At 49.8% G+C, this 19,537-nt stretch overlaps 1 protein-coding gene across 1 annotated transcript; it reads left to right on the top strand.

The window, feature by feature from the left end:
• Positions 1 to 6,862: 6,862 nt before the first annotated feature.
• LOC144175386 (uncharacterized) lies at positions 6,863 to 7,735 on the top strand. The gene has a single exon (XM_077704467.1). It carries the CDS (start codon positions 6,863 to 6,865, stop codon positions 7,733 to 7,735), a length of 873 nt encoding a protein of 290 aa, XP_077560593.1.
• The last annotated feature ends 11,802 nt before the right edge of the window (positions 7,736 to 19,537 follow it).

Below are 19,537 nucleotides of genomic sequence, written 5' to 3'. Positions count from 1 at the left end.
TGTGCCAACATTTTGTTCCCTAAAGAAAAGTGTGCAAGAAAAATGAACGCTTGCTTCTCAGGAGGCAAGGTGCCTGTGCATTCGAATAATTGAAGCGATCTTTTAAATTTCTTAAGAATTTTTCCGATACGCTAAAAATTCTTGGTCAACGCTCACTCTACCGAAGGAGGCGACCTTTTGGATCCTTGGCATATGCTGCTTCGCCGTAAAAAGAAATATTCAAATCCTTACACTCTGAAGAAGCATGTCCAGTGAAGCTGGGCGCAGCCGAAGGAGCGCGCGAAACAAAACACACTTTTCTTTGTAATTTGTAATCGAGCATACATTCTAGCAAATTAGCTGGATGAAACTTTGGAGGACCCGAGCTTTATTGTAGCAGAGACAAGCACGGGGCTGTCCGTTTCCCTTCCGCGTCGTAGTCATCTCATTGTCTGCGTAACACAGCAACCCAAATTGCTCGACCCCGGAGTACAGCAGGCAGGTTGCATTGAGCTGTGAAACGTCCGCGTTAAAATCACCCACCAGCACAACGGCCATGTCATCGATCGGTGAAGGCAAGAAGCCTCGCTGCACGGGCATATACCCTTTTCCTCCACCCATATCCGTGCATGCATAAACCGGCACCCGTTGTGTGGGGGCTTAGACGTGAAAGGCAGCGGCGGAAATGTCGCTACGAAAGCCCTTTAGCTGAGCAAGCATTATTGGGAAACGTCGGCGTTCCATGCGGGTGGTTGCTCTTCATACGGAAGGAATTCGGAGCTACTCGACCAGGTGGAAATTGACTCGGCAATGGCGCGCTGCACGTTTTGCGGAAACCGTTTTCCGTAATTTTCCCGCCTTTTCGCTGTTCCGTGCGTGCTGACGCTCCTTCAATCCGCGCTTTTCTTCTTTCGAGTGAGTGACACGCCTTAGTCCCATAGCGAGTGAAAAGTGCAGCAACTAATAGAGCAACTTCGATAACAAAATACGAGCAGCATCTGTTTTGAATGTTTTAAATACCGGTGTTATCCCCCGATTGCGGAACTGGTGAAAGAACTGTTGGTGGTGGCGAGGTGTATAAAACTTGGGAAAAAGGCGCCGCCAGGCGAGGGGGAGCGGAGAAGCAGTGACGAATAAAACAGCTTCGCCGTAATGTGACATGGAGGGATTTAACATATACAGCCTCCCTGCAAAAAAAGTGTGATATGAGATGACCTATTATTGCCCGTAGGAAGATGTATTCACCACCACTGTGGCAGAATAACCGTGCCCATTACATTCGAATTCCATTCCGAGGGATTAGAACTTGTCGCAATTCCATTCCTTTCAATTCCTCAGCATGACCAAACTTAGCGCATTCCCACTCCTGGAATGAACTGGAAGTTCAATTCCAATTCTTTAATTCCTCGACGTAAAAAGTGCCTTAATTTTGGGTGCTCTATCGAGTTACCGAGGAACAGAACATAAATCTGACGTTATTATACGTGTTGAAAACTACGAAAATACGCAAAATGTGTCACTTGCCACCAAAGCTGGGAGGTGGTAGTAGCTTGGTGACATATCTGATCCAGAACAACCACACTTATAACGCAAAACGCGTCAGTATGACACTGCCCCTTCTGGCATACTAAGTAGCGGAAGTCACGCTACTTAAATATTTGCATGTTAGCTTGTTCTAATAGTTTGTTGTTTCCCGACGCGAGATGAAGCAGCTGTTAGTTTGACGCCTGCTTTTTCCGCCTCGTTGCACAACCTGTCGCGTGCTATCTTGCTATCTACCTGGCGCACGGTCATACCAGGGCCATTAGTATGCTGTGGCTAACTCACAGGCATGTCGCACGTACCTTGCGCACATCAATGCACACTTGAAATGCTTGATCGGGTGATTTTAAATGAATTGAGAGCATCTAGCAGAATTTTTTGTACCAACGCGACACACTGCAGGGTAGCGTCACGGAACACCTTTAACAGGTTTGCATTCACCGTAGGAAAGTCGCCAGCTCTTCCACGTTGACCTCCATTTGGGTTGTTTATTTCCCTGGCATTACCTCACCTAATACTTTCAATGTAGGACATTATATTGGACCCCCTCATTTTTCTGCGTGTGTACAGGTATACGCTACGAACTTTTAGTGGGCGTTTTCGGACCTGACTTAAGCGTTAGACTCTTTTTTTCCACAGAACGCAACAAATTGAACAAGTGCATAATCAGGTTTGGTGATATTAACCCCCGTATTCTGATTTCTGAATCCCTCCTCCAATTCATGTGTTTCCTCCACTCGGTCGAGTGTAGGATACGGCCACACCTCCACTCGACGTCTCCACGTATTTCATAAACGTGGTGACACCGATCCTCCGAGGAAATCTTCTATTTCGAGCGATCCTCGAGATCGCAGTTTCTGAGGGGGAGTGAAAGTCATTTGGGGGCGAGGGTATTCGAAATTTCTATTCAAGAAATGAAAGTACGCCTCAAAATATAGCTTTATAACGTTTTTATTTTCTGGTAAATAAATATATCGGTATTTTCAGAAAAATTGGGCCCATCTTCCCGCGAGGGGGACTCGAGTAAATGCGTCGCATAGGGGGTGGGTGTATTGCGTTAACGTTTAGTGTTTGGGGAGTTGGTGGTAGTGAATGCGTTGTATCAGCAGCTTCTTGACGTAGTTTGAATGAGTCAAGGATATAAGGCGCGTTCGTAGCCTCCCATTCTGTGTCGGCTTTGTGGCGCAGTGGGTAGAGCACCATGTACATTGCGTTCCGCCCGCAGGGTCGAGGGATCGAAACCAGGCGCCGGATAGTATTTTTTTTAATATAGGGTAGGGGGAGGGGTGCGGACTTCGACTACGGACGTCAACGCGGGTTACATCGTGAGTTACTGAAATGATCTGCATTTAATATAACTTTCCGTGATTGAGCGGAGCACAAAAATTACATGAGTTAGGTTGGCACGAGTAGAGATAGCTGTTTTTTGGTCTGGCTACACTGCACACATACTTCGGTAGCAGACGCTAAAACTGTTTTATTTTTGTGTACGCTGCTCCCCGTATCTTGTTGTGTCTCCCGTTCTTTCTGATCTTATCGATCACAATGAGATTCAGCGCCCCCACTCGGGATGACAGCCAAGATAACGATGTCAGCAGAAGGGCTAGAGGTGTACGGCTGTTTTGTTTTCATGCGTGAAGAGCCCATATTTTTGGCGGCAATTGTCGACACAGGAAAGCTTACTTCTTTGTTCGTTGATGCTCACGCCACTATCCTCATCTAAAAGCCCACATGTTCAGATTACAAAGGATATTGTTTCTAATTTCGATGGCACCACGGTGAACCCGGTAGAAATGTTTGCGTTCGACAGCACGCAAGCCCGATGTAGCAGGGGAGCACGAAGCGACGGGCACTTGGAGAGGGTGGAGCCTCGCAGCGCGGGCGATGCGAAGAAAAAGGAAAAAAAAAACTGCGCTTTGCAGTATACGAGACGCTCGCTCGCTTCCCTACGGCGATCGTCTCCTTCATACGCACTGTAAGCATATTACGGTAGCCATGTCATAAGTTAGTGGGCGCGTTCATTACTGAGCGATTTCTTTCCGTACATGACAGCGAAAACTTTGTCATTGCGAGGATAAAGACAAGTCCGCACCGATATAGGCCTCCTGCGCTGCCCAGGGGGCACTGCGCAAGCGGCTTCCGGGCAGTACTATCGCTCCCAATTTGACTCGTCGCCATGGAGGAATGCTCGTCGCAACAGGCGAGCGGCCGCCGCAACTGCTCCCCGCGAGGCGGTGGCGCATTGCAGCGGAGCACTCGAGAAGTAAAAGGAGAGGGGGTCGGCTCTGTCGATAACCATCAGCAACCCCCGATTGCTCTGTTGGCTTTCGCGCTCCGAATGCGGTGCTCATAAAGCTGCCCCATGTAGTTCAGCTTGGCTCAGCCTCGCGACTCCAGAATGGCGAAGCGTGATGGTTTCGTGTCTATCGCCGCGAAATGAACGGTGGCTCGGCTACTGTTATGGAACGTATTTTTAAATAGCTTTGTTGTCGATCATCCTAAAAATTAACGCTGTCCTTTATGTTATCCTTAAGACGACTTGAAGGTGAAAGCCCGACTGCCGCTGCATTAAAGACATGCGCATGATTTACTTGGTTGCCCTTTTTTTCCCGCATTCATGTCCACCGCAGACGTATCTTTCTTGCTCTTCTCGTCCAAATATTTTACCGACAACCCTGATATCGAAGTCCGGAAAAATTCGCTTTTTCATCCACATTTTACACCTTAATTAGAATGCTTAATTCGGGTCGTAAATTAGCGAATTAAATATTAGCCATAGTTAGTAGGCCTAATTTGATTATTCATCCACCATATTACAGTTTTCCATCTCCTTTAAGCCATCGAGTCATCTACTTTATTCGATTTTAGTGATCCATCTTAATTTGCTGACTCATTTACTTCTACAGCATAGTCATCCCTCTTAAATTAATTAAAGTCAGTTTAATTCCTATTAATTTACCCAGTCAGCCACCTAATTCACTTTATTTCACTTCGATTCCTCCTATTCTCTTTTATAACCTTCATTCACTTAGCCATCCCCTTTAATTCACATTTATTCCTCTAAATTAACTTCGAATCGTCTTAATTCCAAATATTCTCTCTTTGTTTTATCTTCCTTCCTAATCCGCTTTGATCGATCATAATTCACTTTGGCTCCTATTAATCTACGTTGACCCATTTTAATTCGCTTTGATTGCACTTAACGTTAACAACTGTTAGGATCGGCCAACACAGGAATTCCTCGCAAGCAAGGGCACGAGGAGGCAAGAAACCCTGCCGCCAGCGGCGGCGGCGGTTTCAAGTGGCGGCTTCTATATCCTCGGTTCACCGCACGCTGCGGGCCACTTCTTTCCTTCATACACGTATGAAAGACGGGTCCACCGAAAGGAAGCAGCGGTTTCAAGTGCCCAAGATCTTCGGTTTCCAACCGTCGGCGAGAGCAGGAGGCCACTCGTCTTTACGTGCTGGGAGCCGTGTTGAAATTCCGTTCTCACGGGGCCTCCAAAATGAAGACTTGCGCAAAGTGGTGCAACTCCGGCACAGGACACGATCCATGACGTGGATATTCACCCTTTCCATCGACCGAGTGGTCCGTGTGCATCAGCCACGCCTCATGTCGTGGGCGGTACATCAAGTGTCGTCCACTGCCCACGTGATTGGACAGCCTGTGTGAAGTTAAATTCCCTAGCCAGGGATCTGGGGAATACGAACTCTATTTAAACGACTGTATTCGTGTTATTCTTGTTCTCTTGTCTCGACTGTCATCATGTAGAATAAACCTCCTGTACAGTTTCCTCCTAAACAGTCATCTCGAGTCTTTAGTCCGACACCATGGCGAGCAGGGACCTGCGGGCCTGAACGAGTCAGACAACCCAAGGGCCCCTCATCTCCAACACTGGTTGGCAGCAGCTGGGATGGACCGTGCCTCATCGTGCTGTCTCTGCGGGTGAGCGTTTGGCTTTTGCTATGGGATTCGCCAGGCTTCAGATTTTGAGAGAATAATCTTGCACTGGGAATCAAGCGCTTGTCAATTGAGAAGGGTTAATCTCACGACATTGCTTGGAAGCAGAGCCAAAGCAAAGCAGAGAAAGCGGGGTCATGGACCTAATGAAATTGCCAAAGTCGGACTTGCTCTTGTTATGCGAGGAACTGTCAGTAGAAGTGCCAAGCAAAATAACGAAAAGAGAGCTGTGCAAGATCATTCCTAAAAGCGTCGAGAATAACGACGAGCTTGTACATGCATGGAACTTGGTTCTAGAAGCTAAAGAGAAAGCGGAACATGAACAGAAACAGAAACGACTTCAGGAAGAATCTGAACGAGAGTGGGAGAAAGAGAAGGAACGGCAAAAGTGGGAAGCTGAAAAAGCGGAAAGAGAGCTAAAGCGACTGGAGCTTGAAAAAGAAAGACGAAAAGATGGTGGTAGCGCGAGAGCCGAGACTCCTGAAAGAACATGCGAGGCAGTATCGTATCGGATGGATAAGTACATGCATCCATATGAAACTGGACGGGACATAGGATTGTACCTAGGAAATTTTGAGAGAACTTGTGAACGGGAGAACTTTGCTCGCGGTACTTGGACACAACGGCTTCTGACAGTCTTGCCATGCGAAGTAGCTGAAGTGATAGCGAGACTTAGTACGGATGATGCGGCGGATTACGAGAAAGTCAAAGCCAGACCGCTGAAGAGATACAGGCTTTCAGCTGAAGCTTTCCGCCAACGTTTTAGAAGCTCAAGCAAAGGCGACAGCGAGGGCTATCCGGATTTCGCGTATGGCCTTAAGACTAACCTTTTGGAGTGGCTTAAGGGAGCAGGGGCCTATGAAAGCCGTGATGGAATTGTCGAATGCATTTGCCTTGAGCAATTTTATCGAAGCATCCCCCAAGCGGTGAAGCTGTGGGTTCAAGACAGGGAAAATGTCGGCACAGTTGAAAGAGCCGCAGAGCTAGCGGAAGAGTACGCTACTCGCAGAAGGTTGAGCACAGATGAGAGTGCATCACACGCTAGAAACGTGACGCGGAGCCATGTTCCCAGCAAAAAGAACCTTTCTTCGAAAAGTTCCGTGCAGGCGGAGGCGCCAAAAAGAGTGCCGGAAAAGCGGGAAGATCAGTCGAAGAGAGAGGGTGCAGACAAAGCAGGAAAAAAAGTTTGAGGCTAGTAGGCCACTTCGCTGCTACAACTGCAATGGTGTCGGTCACTTTGCAGCCAAATGCACCAAACCTAGGGTAGTGTTCAAGTGCGTCAATGAAAGCGACGAAAATCTAGAGCTCCTTAGGCCATACTTGCACAAACTGCAAGTCAATGGAAAACCTTGCAACGTGGTTCGGGATAGCGCCGCAACGATGGACGCTGTCCATCCGTCCTACGTTGCAGCAGACGATTTCACGGGGGAAGTCGCATGGATAAAACAGGCGGTGGAGGAACACAGTGTATGCCTGCCAATGGCTCGGGTGAGGATTTGCGGGCCGTTTGGGGAGCTGATCACTGAAGCCGCAGTCTCGAAGGCCGTGCCACTTCAATACCCTTACCTCTTCTCAAATCGATCGGATCGATTGCTTAACGAGGGAGGCCAGAAACTCAGAGAGGGAGTGGTGCAAACTCTGACAAGGTCTAAGACTCGCCAACTCGCGTCTCAGTTAAGTCAGATTCCCGAACCTAAGGTAGCCAGAGAGGCACGTGCCAACCTACCATTGGAAACACTTGAGGAGGAAGAAGTGACGGGTTGTCAAAGGCAGACAGATGCACAAGGCTATGACCGAACAGGGACGATCACTGAGCCAGCAAATGAAGCAGAGAGCTCTGAAGGGGCAGTGTTATCTCCAGCTTCACGCAACTTTGATTGCCTTCTTAAGGTTAACCGGGAGTCACTAATAAAAGAACAGAGAGAGGACCCCACTTTGGAGAGATTGCACGTTACGGCCAAAGAAGGCATTGCTCGACGCAATATAACAGTGCATGAGAAAGGAGGCTTACTGTATCGCCACTACCAGGACAAAAAAGGCAAAACACTCGATCAGTTAGTCGTGCCTGGAAGATATAGAGCGGACATTTTGAGTCTGTGCAACAGGAATGGCTGGTCAGGGCATCTCGGGATCAATAAAACAAAAGAGCGGCTGCTAATGGAATATTATTGGCCAGGATGTTTCAAAGACGCGGAGCGCTATGTAAAATCATGCGATGCGTGCCAGCGTGTGGGCAAATCAGGGGAGACATGAAGGCTCCACTGAAAATTGTGCCACTAATCTCGGAACCCTTCCGTCGGCTTGTAATAGACACAGTAGGCCCTTTGCCCAGGACTAAGTCAGGCTACAAGTACCTGCTTACTATGCTGTGTCCAGCCACAAAATTTCCCGAAGCCATTCCGTTGAAAGAACTGAGCTCCTCAGAGATAGTTGACGCTCTTCTATCGGTCTTCGTGCGTATAGGATTTCCGGCCGAAATCCAGACGGATCAGGCAACAGTTTTTACGAGCGCTTTGACTACCACGTTCCTAGAGAGGTGCGTAGTAAAGTTGCTACACAGCTCAGTGTATCATCCGCAGTCTAACAGTGTGGAAAAATGGCATTCGGTTCTAAAGCGGGTGTTACGTGCTCTGTGCTATGAGCACAAAGAGGACTGGGAGGACTGTCTGCCGGCCACATTATTTTCTTTGCGTACGGTTCCCCACGAAGCTACGGGTTTCACCCCAGCGGAACTTGTGTACGGAAGAGCCCTGCGCTCCCCCCTCCGAATGCTGAGAGAAATGTGGGAGGGCACAGGAGAGAACCAGACAGTGGTAGAGTACGTGCTTCAACTACTGGACCGCCTTAACAGTACGAGGGAGATAGTAAACCGCAATATGAAAGCTTCCCAGGAGGCTTCCAAAGTCTACTATGACAAAAACGCCCGCCTTCGAACTTTCCGCGTGGGCGATAGCGTCATGATTTTTCGGCCATCGAGGAAAAATAAGCTGGAAGTTCACTGGGACGGTCCTGTAGAAGCTATGCAGAAACTTTCTGAGACGAATTACGCGCTAAAGATTCCAGGAAGAGGGAAGCAGGTGAGAATTTATCACTGCAATCTCATGAAGCCGTACATGGAACGCAGCGTGAACGTAAATCTAATGCTAAACGAACCCGAGGAGCTCGATAGCGAGATTTTGGATTGGAAGGAGAACGCAGGAGATAGCGTCAGCGTGGAGAAAATCGTGGCTCTTTCTGTAAATACAGAATATCTGAGTTCGGGCCAGATTAACGCTCTAAAGCGGCTGTTAAGCGAATTCGCTGATCGATTCAGCAGCCGTCCAGGAAAGACACACCTCCTGACGCACGAAATAGAGCTCACGTCTGACGAGACGATACGGTCAAAACCATACAGGGTATCACCTCGGCAGAAGGAGATAATGGAAGTTGAAAAACAGCGCATGCTTAACTTGGGGGTAATAGAGCCAGCTGAGAGTGACTAAACCTCACCGCTGATTTTAGTGGAGGCACCAGGCAAAGAGCCTCATCCCTGTGTAGACTACCGAAAGCTGAATGCTATTACCAGGGACCAACTATACCCGATTTCCAACATAGCAGAAAGACTAGAAAGAGTGAGCGGCGCAAAATTCATTTCCACCCTCGATCTCGTGCGCGGATATTGGCAAGTACCGCTCTCAGAAAGTGCGAGCAGGTATGCCGCTTTTATCTCGCCGGTTGGCACCTTTCGACCCTTAATGCTTAGTTTTGGGCTTTAGAATGCCCCCTTCAGTTTCTCGAAACTCATGGACATCGTACTCGGGGATATGCAGGGCTTTTCTCTCCCTTATTTGGACGACGTCGCTATATTTTCAGAAACGTGGGAAGAGCATCTAGAACACCTTAAGAGCGTGTTTTCTAGGTTGCGAGAGGCCGGACTAACTATGAAGGTGGAAAAGTGTAGGATTGGTTGCGCTCACGTGGCTTACTTGGGCCATGTTGTCGGCCAGGGAACTAGGAGTCCATCAGAGCTAAAAATTGCTCCGATCGTGGCCTTTCCCCAGCCTCGAACTAAGACGGACATTCGATCCTTTTTGGGACTGGTCGGATATTACCAGCGGTATATCCCGAACTATTCACAGCTGGCAAGCCCCTTAACTGACGCGTTACGAAAGGGAGCACCCACTGAAGTACCCTGGGATGCCGAAAAAGAAAACGCATTCAAGAGTATCAAGGCAGTGCTTATGTGCCGACCTCTGCTCCGAACCCCTGACTATTCTAAAGAGTTTATAGTCCAGTGTGACGCCAGTGATAGAGGAATGGGTGTTGTCTTAAGCCAAGTGGGCGATGACCGCGAAGAACACCCGATTCTGTACGTCAGCCGTAAGCTGACGTGTAGAGAGGAAACGTACAGCGCTTCGGAAAAAAGAGTGCGCCTGTTTAGTATGGGCGGCGCAGAAGTTGTCGTGTTACTTGTATGGAGCAAAGTTCATCTTTGAGACCGACCATTGCCCTCTCACGTGGTTGAGGCAAATGTTCCCCAAAAATGGTCGCTTGCTCAGATGGAGTCTAGCTCTCCAGGAGTATAATTTCTCTGTACGCTACAAGAAGGGAAAACTGCATGCGAATGCTGATGGCTTGAGCCGACTGTTATGAAGTAACTCAGTTGGATCGCCTCCGGGGTTTCTTTTTATTTTAACCTAGTTTAGGGCAGTCGGCCAGTGGCGTTTTCTACAGGACCTATACCCTTGCTTTGGCGGCACCAAAATTCAGCCAAAATCAAATAGCTTCTGTGGTAAAGTGTTTCTTAATCGGTGCAGGAAGCCTGGTGGGTCTTTGGCGAATTCTGAACGCTTGCGTGTGGGGCGGTGCAGTGTTGCATGAGATAGCCCACTGGTGCTTTCCTTTGTTAATGGTTCAAGATCGTATGTTCCTTGGTGGAAGACGGCCCCTACACCCAGTTCCCGGCTCATCTCTTCCTGCCCAGCGGTCGTCAACGCTGGCCATTCGAGATTTTTCGGGCCGCGAAGGAGCTGTTAGGATCGGCCAACACAGGAATTCCTCGCAAGCAAGGTGTGCGTGGATGAATCACCCAGAGGCACGAGGAGGCAAGAAACCCTGGCGCCAGCGGCGGCGGCGGTTTCAAGTGGCGGCTTCTATATCCTAGGTTCACCGGACGCTGCGGGCCACTTCTTTCCTTCATACATGTATGAAAGACGGGTCCACCGAAAGGAAGCAGCGGTTTCAAGTGCCCAAGATCTTCGGTTTCCAACCGTCGGCGAGAGCAGGAGGCCACTCGTCTTTACGTGCTGGGAGCCGTGTTGAAATTCCGTTCTCACGGGGCCTCCAAAAGGAAGACTTGCGCAAAGTGGTGCAACTCCGGCACAGGTCACGATCCATGACGTGGTTATTCACCCTTTCCATCGCCCGAGTGGTCCGTGTGCATCAGCCACGCCTCATGTCGTGGGCGGTACATCAAGTGTCGTCCACTGTCCACCTGATTGGACAGCCTGTGTGAAGTTAAATTCCCTAGCCAGGGATCTGGGGAATACGAACTCTATTTAAACGACTGTATTCGTGTTATTCTTGTTCTCCTGTCTCGACTGTCATCATGTAGAATAAACCTCCTGTACAGTTTCCTCCTAAGCAGTCATCTCGAGTCTTTAGTCCGACACCATGGCGAGCCGGGACCTGCGGGCCTGAACGAGTCAGACAACCCAAGGGCCCCTCATCTCCAACACAACTCTCAATGCCCTTTGTCATCCACTCATGCCCCGTCATGCTCTGGCTAATTTAACTGCCTTGAACTGCCTGGAGGTGTCCAGAAATTTTATACAACGGGTATTGGCGACCGGTTTTCGCTCAAGGACTTGACGGAACGATGATATAAATAAAGGTTTTGCCCTAGTGATATCAACATTTTTGGAAATACACAAGCCATATTTCCTATAGATGCTCATTACAAATTTAAACTCACAAAAATTAATTCAGCGTTAACACAGTGCAACTGAAAGAGTTTATTGACCTGCGCCACTGTAATGCCGTTACATGTCTGTTCGTTATGAGGCAGCAACAAAGAAAAACATGCAGTAACAATAACCTTTGTTTAAAAAACCTGATGGAGACGAAGTTGATGGTGCCTCAGTATCGAGTCATGCCTCCTTTAGCAGCGATCACATGTTGGATTCTGGATGGAAGCGACGCATAAAGAGCCTCCAAGTAGCCTCAGTCCTTCTTAATGACGTTCCATGCGGCTTCAACCACGTGTCACAGATCGTCCGCCGATGCTCTATGCAGTCCTTCCTTCGACAGCGCTACCTTTATCCTTCACCTTTCATGCTCGATAATGCTCACGTCGGCACCTTCAGGAATCCATTCAAGTTGGCGCACACCGAGGTAAGTTAACAATTTCTTGACACTTTTTGCTGTGTGCACAGGGGCCAGGTCTTGCTGGAAGAGGTAATCGCCGTCAGGAATGGGCCGTCTAGGGCATATGGGGTCATTACATATTCCAAGATTTCGGAATAGTTCTCTGCAGTTAGGGAGCCTTCAATTAGGTGTAGTGCGCCAAGTCCATCTCTGTACATGACGGCCCACACGTTTACGGTGGTCCTTCCGCTTGAGCACACTTCTTGTATGTATTCCGGCTCGAAGCGAGTGTTCACAAGACGCCAGACGCGACGTTTCTGGCCCCATCTTGTGGTAAACGTCGATTCGTTCGAGAACACCACCTCCTTCCAGTCGTCAACGCACCAGGTGCTGTGCTCAGACGCAAACCTGAGACTTGCTGCTTTGTTGTCGTCGGATAGAAGAGGCTTTTGCACGGCGACACGGCTCCTCCGTCGGGCTTCTGCCAACCTTCTTTTCACAGCAGCCAGTGAAGCTGAAGCACCTGCAAGTTGAGCATGCTGCTGCGCAGTGTCAAACGGATTAGCATAAGCAGCGGCGACCAAAACTTCGTCTTCAATGGCGCTGGTAACGTGAGGGCGACGATCACGACATGAGGGGCGTCACAAATTCGCCCGTCATTTCTATAAGCATGAATAATGCGGTTCACTGTGTTCGCTGATCGGCCAGTTAATTCAGCGATTTCTCGCTGCGTATAAGACTTCAAGCATAATTCCACAATGCGCACGCGTTCACTGTGCACACGTTCAAGCGGCGTATAAAAACTGGCATCAGTGCTTTGTGCTCTCTCTGGTTTTTTAGCGTGAAAGTGACGCTGTGTCCAATAGAAAGCAGTAGGCGATAACGGTTCCTTGGACGATAGCGTCATGCATATTTTCTTTTATTCTTAGCATATTGTTTTTTACGGCACTTATAGATTTTTATTGTGGTAAGACAAGCATACCGGCGCAGTGGCCATCAGGGACGTAGCTGAAAGCATAATAGTGCATTTCGTACCGCGAGGCATTGTTAGAATTAGAGACAGAAGCAGTAAATAAAAACATGCGGTCAGCCAGTGTTTCAGATATCTCTATTTGTGTGAAAGAGTGAACATTGTTGATATATCGCGAAGCGCTATTATTGCCAAACTGGAAGGCTTGCGCACATGCGCAAAAGAGCATTGCAGCCACTGATAAAACTTATCGCCGGCGATGCGATAAGCCACCCCGAAAACTTCTGAGGTAGCAATTTATACCAGCCAAAGAAGGAAAGAAGCCAGCAATGGTGCACATGGGGATGCCGATGGGTATCGGAACAGCTGACCCCTCTCCCTTCACTTCTCGAGTGCTTCGCTGCAAGGCGCCACCGCCTCCCGGGGAGCAGCTGCGGCTGCTGCGGCGGCCGCTCGCCCGTTGCGAGTCAAATTGGGTGCGATAGTACGTCCGGGTAGTAGAAAGCTGCGAGGGTTCCACAGGATCGCGTGTTGAGAGAAGCAAAATGAGCTCGATGTTCCCGATTGTTTTGCGACGTGGTCACCAGCCCATCCCCGACGAGTCCGGTCTATTCGGCCGATCAACTTGGCATTAGGGGGAAAAGCTTTGCAGCGCTTAATACCTTTACAGCGCCGACGAAAGTGCCGGGATGGTGACAGCGCTCTCCCACTCCCAGGTTCACTTACCATTTGAAGTGAAACTTCTAGTTTAAACTAATACTCTAGGTGACAAGGACTTTTCACCAACAGCCGATCAAAAAATAAGAGGGACGCAATGGGCGATGATCGCGCTTAAAAAGCCAGCAGTCCGGCGGACCGCTGCCTCGCCCGCTGCGGTGCGCCACTCTTTATCGTACCTGCGCACTATGCGTTCACTTTCATTAAACAGTGCTTGTTTTGCGTCCTTTAATAGCGCTTAATTTGTTTATTTGACACTATTGCCTCACCTACTCGCTAGTATACATGTACCCTGCCGTTCGTAAATCGTGTGGCGTAAAACGTTACGCAGGAATCCTTTAGTTTGCGAAAATACAAAACAAAATTTCCGCTCGTTTTCAAGGCGGTGCCAGGCCAGCAGTGTCAGTTGTGTCGGCTGCGCAATTGTTGTGTTCGCTTGCATGCTCCCGCTGAAGCAACCTTTTGCCGTTACCAGCAGCGTTCCGTGTTTATGCTACTCGCGAACTTTCCTTTGTCGACCGCACGCAAGAAGAAAGAACGGTAATGGACGCCAGAAAGTTGGACCACCCGACCTGGTGATACTGTCCCACGCCGCGACGACCGCAACAGCTCGCTCAAAAGAAAGCCGATAAATCGGCTTGTTTTAGCGGATATTATTTTGTTTAGCCTCTGCAACTACTGTAAGGGCTATTTCATACAGTATGCAGTCATTTAAACGCGCCACAAAGCGTTTAAACTAAGTACAACCAACTTTCACTCCGGTTTGTAATTGAAAACGCATGGAGGGCGGCGAGGGTCGTCTGCTTTTGTACTACCCAGAGGCGTTGGCCACTAGGGGCGCTGCATGTCGCCAAAACTCCAGCGCAGGAGGCCCATCTCGAAGCTCACCCGCCATCGCAGAAAACATCACGACGTTTCGAATTACGAGTTCCAACCAACGCCTGACGACGCGGCTTGTCAGCGGCGACGCGTTGACGAAGGCACCCATAACAACTTGTAATGTCCCGGCGCTATAACATCTCAACGTAACCAGCAGCCGGAATGCAGGGAGCAGTGGGTGGGGCGGTAGTCACCTCGGCAGCTCCAGCAGTGATCGATTGGGTAAAGCGGCACCGCCACACGAATTAGCCCTTGCTGAAATGCTCAAGCGTATTCAGGCAGTACGTTATGCGCTGACATGGCAAATTCACGGTGCGGAAATCCCCTAAATCTTAGTTAAATGCCTCGTCAATGCGGGATACATGCTCCGCGAACTCCGCGAAAGAGGCGAGCTCGCGAGCCGGCTCGAACCGAGAGGAGCGTAGGCGGCCACCTTGAAAATAGTACTGGAGGGCTGCTTCAAGGTAGCACAGACGACACCTTGGAGTGACACCCCCCGTTCCCTCCCCTCACCACTGGGAGCAGATGTTGCGTGACCCGGAGGAGTCAGGCCAAGTCCTGACCACCTCCTGGGCCCTGGTGGTCACAGCGGCGCTGTGGGCCTCTTCCACCCCCAATGGACCTTATGGAAAAACTGGCGCCATCATGCGGGAACTGCGTGCGCTTCCGCTATGTTGGGGGATTCCCGGCTCTCCGGATACCTCTGTGTACATGATAGCCCGGGGTTAGCGACGCGCATGTCGGCATTTATCGTTGTCCAAGATGCCCAAATACTGCGTGTAACTTGCTGTGCACAAAGATGATACGAGGAAGACCACGGAAATAGCGTACACATCTTTTCTTTATTTCTCAACGGAAACATGACTCGAGCCCCGCGTAAAGTCGCTTGCGGGTGTCGACTTCCCTTCGCTAAGTAATATTATAGCTACATCGCATGCATAGTCACGAAACGAATAATACGTGCAGGACTAAAAAGGTCCCAAAGTGAGCTATTTTCTAGCCCTGTATTTACCGCCGAGCACTCCTCCCTGCTGGTAGTTAAGGCGCACTGCATCGGTCAGCTCGTACTTTATCGTGCGGGTGGAGTTTTGAGTCAGCCGCATTTCCTTTTTATTCTGGACGTTCGGTAGGCTTTTATGGAAGTACTACGCATTCTTTCGTTTGCCAAACGTTACAGGAAATGAGGGATCCGCGAGACTTACAACCTTCATGTAGTGCCATGACCATGAGTAGCGCAAGTAACGTACGTAGTAATTCCGTGTATCGGCCATTCGATGCTGGTCGACCGTAGCCTATTTTACCAAGATGAAATTTTGCGAGCGGAATAGATTTTCGCAGTTTTTTTTTTTTTTTGCTAAAGCCTTTGCGTGCGCTGAGGACGCTCGGCGGTCGCCGCGAGGCACGCGCTCACCAGCGCTCGGCAATTTATTGGTAATTCAATTATTCATTGGCAATTCATTGGTAATTTATTGGCAATGTTTAACGCGTTACACGCCACACATGTTACGCGCTACCGATTACGCCCAGCTAGAACCGCTCCGCTGTTAAAAAATGCCAGGTATTCAATTTATTTCGCGATGTTTTTTTTTCTTTTCCAGGTTTCCTCTGCGTGCCAGAGGATCCTTAGCGTATAGCTATATCGCGAGTGCCCCCCCTCCCCCATTTCAACCTCAGGACAGCCCGCAAGTTTCGAAGCGTGTTAGGAATGACCTCCTGAGAAACCCGCAGGATGCAAACCAACACGGATGTACTTTCAATGTTTGCGTTCTCAAAGTCAAAACAAAAAGGAGAAAACACGCGACAGCCTTTAACAGCTTCCGTGCCGGTGCCTCCTTGACTGACTTTTTCGATGCATAATGCGTATTTACAAAGTCGCCCGCAAATGTGAGCAATAGAGAAAGGTCTACAGATCACTCGTCGCTCATTTTGCTGCGCATAAATCTGTCTATAAAAGGATCGCCAAGCCGAGAAAGCCCCTCACACGTTCCGTACCAAGCTATTCCGCGACCGCCATCCCCCAACATGGCGTCGCGTGCTCGTTTCATTTTTCTTCCGGTAGATGGCGGCACTTTTGCATAAGGTCTATACCTGATTCCGATGGACGAAAAAACGTATTCCTTCCCTCCTTCCTCCAAATCGTAAGCGGCTCCTCCGTTGGAGTAGACACTCGAGTGGAGGTTAGTTTATGATACCGAAACTCGCGTTCGAGGGTCTTCTCGACCGGAAGCTCGATTGGCATAGGGACTCAGAATACGGGGGTAAGTATCGGGCTGATATATTCGTTAGCTTAAAGCAATTGGCTCAGCTGTTCTACAGATCACTTACGTGCCGTAACGTTTAAAGTGACAGAACCATATTGTGAAGGCACCCTGGCAAAAAAAAGTATGGTCACGCAGTTTGCTTCCACGAACGAACCACCTATATGCATGAAGACATGACCCAAATCTTCAAATGAGGCCTTCGTACCTGAATAGTGGCGATGGGCCAGCTTTTATCCGGTGACTAAGGCTTCCGTGATCAGGGGAAAAGGCCATGTGCACAGAAACACAGCAAGCAAACCACGAACAAGTTTGGCACAACTGGAGGAGGCCGCACATTCGGATCAAAGCAAAGCACGGTGTCGCATTGCTGACAGCGGTCAAAGCACTCGCAAGCAAGAGCGCTGCTGGAGCCGGTTCTGTTCAAAACTAACGCCTTACGGGAACTGTGTTTTCTGCTTCTTGTATAAAATATATAATGAAATCATACATCCCAGCTGCCCATTACCGTAGCATCGCATGGAGGGAGGAAGCTCAGTAACATCCGAAGCTCGCTTCTTACACGTTTATGGTGAGTACCGTACACGGGGGGTCTTGATTTCCTCTTCGCTGCCTTGGTTTCGATTTTACTCTATCTCGTTGTCTATAGGAGGCGACAGGCAAGCGTAGAGAAGCGGCGTGGCGGCGTCGTTAACGTTTGAACATTGTATCCCGATGCCGTTGTTGGAGTCTCGGGGCGCCGCTGCAACGTATAGACAGACGGTCGACAGGTTGGCACCGTATCCCCAGAAGATGCCTACAAGGTCGGCTTACAAGTAACAACGTTCTGAATTGCATGTCGGGTATGATGGGTGTGAGGAGAAGGCCAAGTAAACTAGTTGTTTCATGTGTCATGCGCGGACGTTTTACATATGGGTTGGGCACACGGCGCCTGCCACCGAGACGCCCGTCGGCCGTCGCCGCCACGGACAGTTGTACAGAGAAATCTATGCCTCAAAAAGCGTCCCAAAGCACGAAGAGCCAACCTAACAGCGCCACCGGCCAGACGTGACGATTTACGCCAAAGGAACAAGAAACTGTTCATTTATTCGAGGCATTTCTTCGTGAGCAGCCGGTGGTCCTCGGCATGGACGCACTTCGCCCCAGCGACTAGGAGCTCTGTGTCGCATCAGGAATCGTTATTCGAAACTGCAAGTTGTGGGAACGCGACCTTAGCGCGTTCCCTTTGGTTCGGCTTCGCCACACCGCTTGCTCCTCGCGGGAACTTGCTCGGCAAGACGTCGGCGAGGGGGATCTACCTCCTCGCCGTAGGAGTGTCTTTAAGCCGGCGAGCGCGCGCGGGATGCGAGCTGCGGAGGGGAGTTGGAGCTCGGGAAGCGAGGCGAGAGGACGTGCCTAGCGACCTCCTTCCTTCGAGGATCGGGCAGAAAGGAGGGCGACAATGGCTGCCATCGGTGTCCCAGCGAGGCAAACGCGAGCGCGCTGAGGCGGCGCCCCGGCGATGACTGTTGTCGCGGTGAGTCGAACCTCTCGATTCCCTTAAATTGCCCGGGCGAGGAACTAGATCCTCGCCGCCAACCAGCTAGCCTGCATGCTCTTTGGATGTTTATTATTAAAGGGGCCCTGAAAGGCGTTTTGAGCACACTAAATGAACTAGCGCAATCGTTAGATTGGGTCGTCAACGTCATCTGTGCCAAGTATTACTCTTTTACGCGCAGCGGAAAGCTCACACTTTTGTTGCAAAGTTTGTCGCTTTTTTCTCACCCTTTCCTTCGTGTTTTTGGACGCCGCCATCTTCACATGTCTACATCATCGATTCCCAGATGTTCGTCATGAGCTAGACATCCTGCTATTGGGCGGCTTTTTCACGCACTTCCGGCAAAGAGATGAGTCGTCTGCTCAGCGTCGGCTCGCCGGCTGATCTGCCGGCGGAGTGCCGGAGTGCTTGGACATTTTACGACAAACGAAACAAGTGTAAACAAACGTTTAACCGTTTGTAATAAATGCAGCACGGCCATAACACGACATGGATATTCCCTTACCTGAGTACGTTCCGTAAAGAAAGCGTTGAAGCCCCGTGGCACTTCTTTCGTGCAATCGCAGAGAACGCCCTGAGCCGAATGCCCGGGTTTGACGCATACATTTTATTCTACTTCAAAACAATCCAGAGATGGGTTTCGAACGAACACAACGTCACAACATGCGTTGCAAGTCTGAACCGCGATTGAAAGACGATGGGTTGCCTCCTCCTGCCCGTCGTAACTTCGGCACTCACCTCGCGCGCGGTTTGCGGGGACGAACAGCAAGTCACTTAACTCCGGCGCACAAGCCGAGATGGCTTTTAGCCACGCACACTGCACATACCCCATGCGAAGTTGAGTCGTACGTCACTCGAGAAAGATAACCCAGACCATGGGAAGCACTATCCACCCGCAGAAGCACAACGTCGCATTGCATCGCGAAACAAAGACGTCCACAACACACACACACCATCGCCTCCTGTAATGTCAAACGCATCTCGCACTTCCCAATGGGAGTGGGTGGTACGCCTGCAGTGCCCACATGTCGTGAGGTGGGGCCCCGAGCTGAACCGGGAACACGCAACTGTAACTGAGTTCTACAGTGGTTTGTGCCTTGTTGTCAAGGCAACCGATGTTTGAGATTCTCAAAGAAGTGGCGCTCGCTCCAGCGCTAGAAAGCTCAGAGCCGCGGTGGAGAATGCTTTGCCAACGTTGCCGCTCTCCACCACGCGTCGCCCCAAGCTGAACTGGTCACATGATTGAAGGGTTTTGTGCACGGGTTCTGTATCGATTTAAAATGTCTTTTTCACATGCCGCCGGCAGGAATTACGACCGCCGCAAAATAAGACCCGGCACCAGCGGGGCC

The sequence above is a fragment of the Haemaphysalis longicornis genome, unplaced genomic scaffold (genome assembly GCF_048455015.1).
Source record: "Haemaphysalis longicornis isolate Haplotype H1 unplaced genomic scaffold, Haemaphysalis longicornis Haplotype H1 scaffold_3, whole genome shotgun sequence".
Taxonomy (NCBI): domain Eukaryota; kingdom Metazoa; phylum Arthropoda; class Arachnida; order Ixodida; family Ixodidae; genus Haemaphysalis; species Haemaphysalis longicornis.
Note: the sequence above shows the minus strand (reverse complement) of the source record. Positions and strands in the feature narration are given on the sequence as shown.

Excerpts from the sequence above, each read along its gene's own strand:
- LOC144175386 (XM_077704467.1), top strand. The coding sequence starts at position 6,863 with ATGGACGCTGTCCATCCGTCCTACGTTGCAGCAGACGATTTCACGGGG.